Source organism: Limulus polyphemus, unplaced genomic scaffold (genome assembly GCF_000517525.1).
Source record: "Limulus polyphemus unplaced genomic scaffold, Limulus_polyphemus-2.1.2 Scaffold512, whole genome shotgun sequence".
Lineage (NCBI taxonomy): Eukaryota > Metazoa > Arthropoda > Merostomata > Xiphosura > Limulidae > Limulus > Limulus polyphemus.
The window spans coordinates 519,231-530,339 of record NW_013666122.1 but is presented as its reverse complement, the minus strand read 5'-3'; the positions used below and the strand labels follow the sequence as shown (position 1 = coordinate 530,339).

The window sequence follows — 11,109 nt, the reverse complement described above, 5'->3', positions numbered from 1 at the left end:
ATAAATACAGTTACTTTCCATATGCTTACAGATATATATATATATATAACATATAAAGCACTTGCAGCAAGATTTTATGGAATTAAAAAAAAATGGACAAAATATCCAGTTTTCTACAATGTTTTAAAAGAAAGAAAAATACATAACATTAAAATCTTACTGTCTTTTATCTATATTGTAAAATTAAGCTACTTCTACTAATAAAAAATATTTAGTTCTGGAATCCTTACATATGTTTAAGGTAAAGTAACAATCATTTTAATAATTATAAACTCTCTGAAAATGTTTACTCTTATTATTTAATTTTTCTTACTTACGAAGTGTTTAAAGATTCGTTGCTTAGGGATTAACAATATCAAAATATTAAAGTATGGATGAATACTATTAGGTTGTCCAGTAAAGGTCTTGATAGTTATTAAATCAATGCTTCAGCTTTCTTTTAATAAAGTAGAAACACAACTGCATAGATTTAGTAAAAGTTCCTAACTTGGCACCTGTTATAGTTTATACTTCTTTCATCCAGAGCCGAGTGCCAGTTTTTAGGGTTAAAAAGAAACCTAATGATCTGTGTAAACTAGAGGTTATCAAGACATTTTTTTCTTACCTTACTTTGTGTCCTAAATCAACATTTATTTACCCCAAAAGTAATCTACATCTAAATATGATCCTCCACAAACAATTTACAAAAACTGATGCTCACTAAATTTTTCACCAGAACATATAAACATTACAAAGGTACATCCCAAGATCTTTACACAAGTAGGATTACTAGTTGTACTACTATCAATAATGTGTATAAATAAAAACAATGTATGTACGAATTGGAGGTTATGCTTTGAGATAAAATTCAGTATAGTTTTAAAAAGCTATCGTCTATCGCTTCGATGAAAATATACATATTTTCCATGCAGCATCACACAAACGATGCCTGATATGAGTGACAGCATTAAAAAGAAGAAAATACTGACAAGGAGGTGAGACTTTGACACTTACTACCAAGCCCACTTTGATCCCTTTCTCTTTGCAAGTTTGGAACGTTCTTTTTTTTTTTCCTCCTATGTTTTCTAACTAAAGAAATGGATTTATTGAGAAAAGTTACACCCAGCAGACATTTCTCAAGTGTATGTGAATGGCAGCAAATATACGTGTAACTTTATACAAATTCACATGATACAAACAGAAGAACAAAGCCTCGGCTATTTCGGTATCATAGATTAGAATTCAAATACACTAAAAGAAAAGTATACATGATCGGAGGATGACATTTTTTTTGTTGTAATACTTGGGATATATATATACATAGAACTTTCTATTCTAGCTTCATACATTAAGCTAAGTGACATTTAAATTACTTTAATGAAAATGATGGGGTCCATTCAGTTATGAATCATTGTGGGATGAAAAAAACATCATATTAAAAAGATGGTTCCAAAGAACCTGGTCACAATGTTGTTTCTGGTTTAACTCTGAAAGTGTAGCTCTGTGCAGGCACTATATCTATAATACAGTTTCCACACTGAAACAAGCTCTGGCTAATGAGATTTTGATTGGAATCTTGAGGGATTTGTTTAGGCTTATTCCACTGTCTCTCAGCTTTAAAAATTAAGCCAGATGGTAATTAATATCAGTGTGCTGGAGAGACCCCAAGAGAGGATATGTGATGAAGGGGCATGTGCCTCCTGGCAGGTTATAACATGTGGGAGAAAAGACTGAGAGCACAAGTTATTGCATGAAATATTCCGAATGTTCTGATGGGGTGGCTTTCTCAAACCTTTTGGCTTCCTCTTGCATGCTCTCTTTGATTTTCAGTATTGCCGCTGATTCGTTCTGATCCTGTAAGCACAAGTAAATAAGACACTTTAGATACTAGCATGTCATCGTAAGTTCTCTAAATGCATGCTACCCAAAAAAAAAGCAATCTTTCAGAGCAGAGGGGAAAAAAAAAGTTGTAATTAGTTATATTATAATTTAAATTTTGTGGTGGTTACAAAATACAAACACTTAAAGCAGGCCATCTGTGAGCATTCCGAAAATTGTAAAAAGAAAAGGGGGCTTGCAAGAGGTAGGGGGTGGTGGTTTTGAAATACCATGCACAAATAAGAAATATATATATATACAAAATTAGTGTTAAAAACAGTAAAAATTGAAAGAATTAAAGTGGAAAAAATAACTTACATTAGGATGCATTAATTAAGAAAATATTTCACAAACAGACTAGCCAATTCACAGTTGAAGTCTTAAACTGAGCTGAGAAGAACAATTAGTACCCACATGGTCGAACCTGATCAATCCTATTGCAAAATCATACTATCTAAGAATGCGGAATTTTTGCCAAAAACTTGATTTAGTGAAACCAAAACTAAATAGCAATGCAAGAACATAAAGAACAAAAATGTCTGTGAAAATGTAAGTTATATTTTCTTGTCTGTTCCAAGTTTCCCCTGCCACTCAAATTTTGCACACACACAAAAATTACATATACCATCATGGCCCTTTCCGCACAGCTTTGCCTCTCAGAAATTTAAGTGCAGTGTTTCATAATTTTCAACCCACGTTTTTTTTTTCTTTCCTTCTTTAGTTGCCAGCCAATAAAAAGTTCAGAAGTACTGAGTTTTGTACTTCTGACTCTTGGCTGAGAGGGAGGGAACTACAAGCACTTTCCAACAGCCAAGTTTCAGAGCAATGACGGGACAGTAAGAATGTAGGATTAAGACAAAGAACAAAGTTATATTTCACACAATCTATTCTAATGCAGAGAAAAGTACAAGAAAACAGTGCAGTAAAACAGAAAATAAAAGCCCAGTGATAGGATAAGAAATGGAACACACAAACAGATATGGCCAATCAGAAAACAAAAAAAAAACAACATAATTTAAAAGCAATCAAGCAGCAAAGAAATAGAAACTGGTCCTCAGCTCCAGTTTTAGTCTTCAGCCTGTGACTGCACACATGATAAGCCAGGTAATAAAGTGCACTAGGGATAAGGGGTAATGATTCCAGTGAAAAGACCGATTTCCAACGTACCTGGAACTTTATCCTGCACTTAAATTTCACAAGGGTGCGCCCTGATGACCGGCACAAGCCTGCAAATGGCACTGCATGTCAATTCCTGATGTATCCCCCGGCATCTGTATCCCAAGAATATAGTATCAAAGGTTGGCCTTGTATATACACTGAAACCAACTAGATTCTTGGCCAAACCTCAGTACTGTAAACTTAGGCTAAGAAATTGGTCAATATCCTGTTATTGTTCCTAAACAGAAGGATGACAGAGCAGAGTAAACAGCTACACAAACAAACACTTGTACATGCTGTACCAGGAGTAAGTTTAGTTTGCTTCCTAATAAAATGGAAACAATGACAGCTGTAAAGGAAGAAAGTATCTTGAAGTGAAAAACTTTCAAATAAATACTTACATTTTCCTGTCCATAACCTGGGATACCAAACTCGCTCATTGGAGGCCCATCTTCTCTTGGAGTTCCTGGACCATTAGCAGGAGAGTTTTTCATTCCATCTAGACCATCACCTAAAAAAAGAAAGGAAATTATTATAACTTGGAACAAACTTAACAGTGCAGTCTTGAATGGATTAACTTAGCCCTTCGATTGCAAAGTTGATTTATAACTGCTAAATTTTTGTTGGATCTACTTTACAATCTGTATCCAAGCCTTAAGGAACAATACCGAAACTATGTATTACAAGGGATACGATGATAAATCATGGCAGATTTTGTTACCAGTCTTATGAAATAAGACACAAATAAAATTATGTCACTCTCTTACTCGAACATCCTTAAATTCTTCCTTTATTGGATTGAGGAGATAAATAATAGTATATTCTCAGCCAAAAATAACTAATAAAATAGTTCAGTTATACATACCAGTTGAAGACATGCCATTCATTACAGGAGGACCCATATCTGGTCCCATAGGGCCCATAGAACCATCAGGACCTGGACCCATTGGAAACTGGGGGAAAAAATATCTAGTAATTACAAAACACTAGCACTGTTAATTTTTTTCTTTTTCTAATAAATAATGTGTCAACATAATATTATTATAATATTATTAATAATATTAAGGAAATTGAAAATGTATAAACATTATTCTGATGTACAGATTTTTTTTTAATTTTTAGCATTATAAAATAGAAATGAAAGACTAACTTCTACGGGTTAGTTTAGAACTAGTGAAAAGATCTTTCCAAGACATTTTTATCTCATCATCATTCATTAAGGAAACTAACATATGTGAGTTACTTATTAAAAGTGGAAAAAAATTATCTGCAATGCATAATTTTTTTACAAAAATCTCCAATTACAGAGTACTTATGGTAAGATCTAATTAATAATTAGTGACATCTACATGGAACATTTCAAAGTTAATGCCCTCAAAATAGATGATACTTTACACCAGCGTTTTTCAACCTTTTTGATACCAGAAACCAGCTCAATGTCTCCCTAAACTACTGCAGACCACTAAAATTAAAGTTCAATGAAAAATCATTACAATTTGCATATGAATATTGTGCCAGTTTTTGTGAAGTTCCAGGAATTACCACCAGTCTGTTCTACATTAGCTCAGATATGTTGATGATACATTCACAATATATGGTCACACACTACAGACAAGATTGCAGAAATCATGAACCACTGGAAATGACATCGTTCCCACAATACAGTTCAAAATGGATAAAGAAAAACATAAATTCTCATTCCTTAACATGATAGTTATCAAGACACATCATGAGTTTACAGAAAACCCACATACGTGGGTTAAATATTTCAACTACAAAACAAACCAGACAGACATCATAGACTGCCTGGTGTCCAGAATGAAGAAGGTCCGTAATAGCAAAGAAGGAAGAAAAATATATCATTACAAAAGCCACAACAGAATATAATCACAGTTAGTACACATCATACTACTTAAAGGAATAACAGACAAGAACAACACCATTTGATAAACAAAGCAAACTTGGTAATACCAACCTAACCACGATAGCCCATCATGCCAGAGAAGACGACCATACCATAAATTGAAAAAATACTAAAATAATAGGATATGAAACATACATAAGAAGATGAAAAAAGCCTTATGTGTCCACCTAATTAACCGATAACATACTCGGTCATCCTAGCTTAAAAGATGGCCAAACCTGTCCCTTTTGAAAACATTCAAATTAGTTATCTGATTCAAGTTCTAATGGGGTAGACCCAGTTGAGTAAATAATGCACCAGAACACTCAGGATTGAATCCTGGCTGCTGCCAACACAGAAATATTCCTTTCTAGGTCTTCCCTGAAGATGGAAGCACATAGGTAGCAGAAACGTAGGATAAAAATGAGCTAGAAATTTCAAAGATAGGTGTACAGTAAAGTAGCCATGAATGAAAATGTAAGCTGCCAAGTGAAATGAGGTGAAAATGCATAGCAGTATATATTTTCATAGTTCCATATATACACTACAAAACAAATATGCATATACAACCTACAGAAACAAACACTATGCCCAATAATTACAAAAAAAAGTGCAAACATAAATATATAATTTTTTCCCTTGATAAAAGAACAGGGCTGTATGTAAAAGTCTTTCATTCCTGTTGCCTTCAAACTGAAACTAAGTACAGATATGTTTAGGACTAACAAAAGAAGGGATTTCTTTATACAGAGGATGATGGGTGTTTGGAACAAACTGAAAAGCTAATTCTAAAATTTTTGAAGGTCAAGTATTATCGAAAAACTTGCACCAGTTTTCAGGTATTATCCAAAACATGCAGTAAAACTGTCCATGTTGAGAAGCTGAGTGTTTGAAGTCCTTCAAGAAACAGCTTCAATCAACAACCAAATGAGCAAGATGGGCTGAATGGCATATACTCATTTTATAACCTTTCTTAAATTTTTTATTTCGCAGTCTTAATCCAGTCCATAATTAAGGTTATCCTTGGCTTTCTGTACTTTACTGAACTAGCTGGAAGTAACCCTGCTTGCTCAGTGCTTCTTTTCTCAGACTTCTCACTTCTTGGAACATTTGACAAACTGGCAGTAGACTATTCTGTTAAAATACTTTTCTAGTGCATGTTTCTGTCACTATTTTTCTGGACTTCAGCACAACAGTCTTATTTTATAGGGTTTATATGTACAGGAAACTACCTATAAATTTTGCACAGTTCCCCCAAAATTTCTAAAACGGAAAACTCCCATATCTGCAATTATCATCTAGTTATAACAAAAAATATTGGTTATTATTTGATAATTAGGCTTACGTGGTCATATACACTTATAACTGTGATGATGGGCAGTTGTAGAATTTGCATTTAAGTCATTTTGCTTCTACAATTTAGCATAATTTTGTCTCAATTATTAACATTGTGTCCAATTATTCATGGTTGTAATTGTACCCTTTTTTTGTTAATTAAGATTTGCTTGAGTAGAATGCTTAAATAAAACTGGTAAATGAATTAGCTGCAAAGTTAGATCTGGTTATTTATATATTTGGCTAGGTGTATGTATATATATATCTAGCATTGGAACTAATTAATGGAAATGCACAGATAACATACATACAAGTCACAGAAATGAGTAATTGCATATAAATGGCCAATTTAGCATTAATACAATAGTTTACTACAAAAAATAAAAAGTGAATATGTTGTACAATCTACAAGTTTTGTAATTGCTTTAAACAAATCAGTGAACCTTGTTTTATGCTACCATATGTTTATCAAGACATGATGAAATATTGTTCCAAATTATTCTCTACAATTGTATGGTTACTGTTTGACTTTTTCATGTTCCATATAATTCTATACATCAGGTTCTCCCCCATCCCATTATAATTTCACCACATTTGCTGCATACTTCAGATCATTGTCTTGCAGGATGATGAATTCCTGTCCAACAGGTCTTGTTCCTTTCTGAGGGAATGACATAATGGATAAAAATCTTCTTGTACCTGTTAGCAGTCAGGGTACCATCAATTCATGTAGATCTTCAACACCACTGGCTAAGATGCAGATCACACTTAAACATGTTATTTTAGCTATTGTATGTCCACATGTGATACCACTGTTTTCTCTACCACTGAATAAACTATTGTTAATTTTGTTGTCAAGCAATTTGAATTTGGATTCACTTGTGAAGAGCACCCTCCTCCATTTCAGCCATTTGGTTTGATTATCTCTCCTATGCAATGTTTTCTGGAGGTAATACTTACACTGAACTATCGTGCATTGTGTAAAGAGCATAGCCTGAGTTACTCAACATCACTTTAGAGAAAGTTTGGCCTTTTGCTCCCCTAACTGTTTCTGTTATCAACAGTACTAGATTCACGTACCCTAATACAACTCCTACTAAAATATTAAATTTCACCTCAATCTGTAAAATGTAGTAGCTTTCACCATACTACAGGTGAGAAAACTATACTTTTATAGGATTATACCAGTGTTGCAATCTGACTGGTAATTACACTGTAAGCTATCAACATGTGAATGTTCTCTAGTGAAGTTTGTTTTTATACAACAGAGGGGAGTAATCTCATAATAGTTTCTATTATACCGATTTTATTCACCATTTCTATACTTAGTTCCAATACTGTACATATTTGTGTGTGTGCATATATTTTTCCAACAGCAACTTGAAATTAATTCTTACCCCTGGCATATTTCCACCTGGAACAGTTTTCATCAATGTGTACATTCCATCTCCACCAGAGTTAGATGAATCTGAGAGGGGGGAGAGAACAGTTTTCAGTTTTAAATTACAAAAATATTACTTTAGGAATTGACATTCAAGATTTCTGTAAGATACACTGAAGTATTATTAACACTTTAAGATTAAAAGCTTATTCAATTTTCACACCTCTGAGAAAAATGCTGCCACAAAGATATGTTGCTAAGTATGGTTTAAAAATTTAGCTTATTATAATGCTATGTTTTAATTACTTCACATAATGTTTATGAAGATCTTATGTGATCTCTGAGTCGAAATACTAAAGATCAATATGATAGTTTGTTTATGAGATGTAAAAATATAGTCTACTGAAATAAAAGTCAACTTTCATTCAAATCATACAAGTTTTCTGTCTGTTGGATGTTAATATATAGCCTATGGAACACATGCCAATTATCATACAAGTTATAAAAGTTGTTTCATGGTTAATTACACCTCACACTAGTAATAAAGGCTATTTGACTTGTAGATAATTGGCTGATGTAGTTTACTGATGCAAGAAAGTCTTTATCTAGTTATAAAAGCTGTTTCAAAGCCAGATATTAATTCTCAGTATATTTACTATGAATGAATCAATACTGAAGTTGTAAAGAGCATGATGTAGATAATTTGATACAATTCATCATTTTCATACAATGCTTAGCTCAAGTGCTTATTTATTACGTTAGATCATACATAGACCACATTCAAATTATTTTTTACATATTTTACGTCTAGCATTTATCAGATAAGAGTTAGATCGTACATAGATCACATTTCACACTTTTATTTTATTGTTACCTGTAACTGTTATTCACTGACCTGATAAACTTACTTGCAAACAGAACAGGACCAAATCTGACCTAATAAACTTACTTGCAAACAGAACAGGATCAAATCTGGCCTGATACACTTACCTGCAAACAGAACAGGATCAAATCTGACCTGATAAACTTACTTGCAAACAGAACAGGATCAAATCTGACCTGATAAACTTACCTGCAAACAGAAGAGGATCAAATCTGACCAAGTAAAAATCTTGCTGCATTAATGCCTGAAGAAACTATTTCAAAATGAGTGATAGCCCATGCATCACTCTCATGCTAAGTAATTAAATTATTAGTATAAAAGTATTCCCTGAACAGTATTTTATTTTTATTACTTTTTAGTACAATTTACAATATATACAGTTTGTTTGTTTTTTAAGTTTACCCAGTAATTCAGCTCCACCAATTCAGCATGCACAAAGTTTAGCTATGGCTTATAGTTTTTGGTTTAAGCCATTAAAAGATTAATTAGACCCATGGTAGTTTTCAAAACTTTTTCGAAGAAAAATAGTAGGCTTATTAATTGTTAGCTGCCACAAAGAGCAAGTATTAGGGTTTACAATTAAAAGATTAATTAGACCCATGGTAGTTTTCAAAACTTTTTCCAAGAAAAATAGTAGGCTGATTAATTGTTAGCTGCCACAAAGAGCAAGTATTAAGGTTTACAATCCTTTGACGAATTATTAAAAAGGGTTAATTAGCTAGCCATTAAAAATAATAAGGGAAAAGAGGGGTGGATAAGCAGCATATTGAGACAATGCTGGGTTACTGACAAAAACTTATTTTTAAAACTCTATAAAAGTTAGTGGGAGAAGACTATAGATCTAGAGAGAGAGTTTCACCTCTTCTCGTGTTGGGGGCATTCATTCTTGGAGCTGCAGGGGAATAAGGGCCAGCTGTACCTAGAACATATGAAGGTTTGGAATAAATGTTCAGACTTCCCAAGAGAAGGCGCTACAATACAAGATATACTTTGAATGCTCTACAGGCAAAAAGAGTTTAAAAATACATCTAGCTAGACACTACAAAAAATAAAGTATTAATTATAGAACACAAAGATGTAAGACAGTTGCTAGATATGAAACATATTTTATGACTAAAACTATGATTACAGTTATGCGTTGAAATATTTTTCCTAAAATATTTCTAAAATTACTAAACATTTTACCAAAAATATAGTGTTAACAGCTAAAAGCTACTCATTAATTCTGTGTATCTTGTACAGCAATATAATATAACAACACTTCTTAAAGTTAGGGAAGATTTTTCAAAAAGTTGACTAACACTTTGTGCTAAATACAATGTTTTGATGGTACATTAAAATAGAAAGTCAACTTGCATAATCGAATAATTTTAAGTAACCTGAAAATAGAAGATTTCTTCTTAGTTGTCCATTTATATTGTGATAACAAAATACTAGAAAGTCAGACATCAGCAGGCAAAATCATTGTACTATATAACTATACAGTTTGTGCCTCAAATTGCATTCCAGCATTGAACATAACATTTATTATTAAGTTAAATATTTAAAATAAGACCTCCAGCATAATGCTAACATTTTATTTTGAAACCCAATTAATGAGACATTTTTTATGCCTTGAAAAATGTTGGTCATGCTCATTAAAAGTTAAAAAAGCACAATTTACAGAATAAACATGGCATTCTACAAAAACAAAGTCTTATATTAGAAATGAAACATCTAAGAATATATCGCAGCTAATTGCTGTTTACTTGAGCAAAAACAAGAATTGATTATAACATAATAATCAGTCATTTTAATGCTCTACTGAAATATGTACACGTGTGTTTAGCCAAGTGAATTATGAAACACAACTAGACTACAGATTCATTTTGATGGTGTATAAATTATCAATTTCAAATTCTTCTGAATTCTTTGCTGCTTTTTTTTTACGTAGACATCCCAATCATTTTTCTCTATCAATTTGTGCTTGTACTTACCTAAGACACGTAACAGGGATAAATATTTGAGAACAAAAGTACAGTGGATTTGTATATTTAATAAAATCTTAGGGCCGTAAGCACGATTAAACGCATGGACACATCAAAACATAACTTACATACTGGCCACTGCTTCCACTAGTCAGTGCTTTTAGATTAAACGCATGGACACATCAAAACATAACTTACATACTGGCCACTGCTTCCACTAGTCAGTGCTTTTAGGAACAATAGGAGTAACTAACCATGAAAATTAACCAAAGTATTTGAAATATTACCTTGTGGATTTGGCATGATTGGTGTTCCAGGAACAGGAGGACCTGTACTGGACACTGGAGGACCCTAAATATAAAGATGAAGATAATCACAAAACACACACCTGTATTCAGTAATACATTCTAACTTTTTATACAAATAGGAACAAGTTATCAATATAAACTGTTTAAACCTTACAAAACAAGAGTGAAATATCTTAGGTAACATTCCTTCATAAAAAAAAAAGTACTTTGAATGGAAATATCAACCATAAACACCAAGTATTACGGATATAGATATAATATAAAAACCATGGATATCTTATAATATAGTTTGATAGTGGATAGTTCCAAAGATAAAC

The 11,109-nt window shown here is 32.6% G+C and overlaps 1 protein-coding gene across 4 annotated transcripts in view; it reads right to left on the bottom strand.

Moving 5' to 3' along the window:
* Positions 1-166: 166 nt before the first annotated feature.
* The window catches only part of LOC106458771 (single-stranded DNA-binding protein 3-like), a 170,248-nt gene continuing 159,305 nt past the window's right edge, over positions 167-11,109 (bottom strand). Inside the window, exons 11-17 of one of the 4 annotated variants that reach the window (XM_022385104.1) lie at positions 10,772-10,835; positions 9,377-9,436; positions 7,651-7,721; positions 3,881-3,968; positions 3,417-3,526; positions 3,025-3,128; positions 1,737-1,833 (exon numbers count right to left, since the gene is read on the bottom strand). In XM_022385104.1, the coding sequence (XP_022240812.1) occupies positions 3,051-3,128; positions 3,417-3,526; positions 3,881-3,968; positions 7,651-7,721; positions 9,377-9,436; positions 10,772-10,835 (471 nt within the window). In that variant the 3' untranslated portion in view covers positions 1,737-1,833; positions 3,025-3,050. Of the gene's footprint in view, positions 1,834-3,024; positions 3,129-3,416; positions 3,527-3,880; positions 3,969-7,650; positions 7,722-9,376; positions 9,437-10,771; positions 10,836-11,109 lie in introns of all 4 variants that reach the window. The other 3 variants (XM_022385103.1, XM_022385102.1, XM_022385106.1) reach the window with 3 other exon arrangements.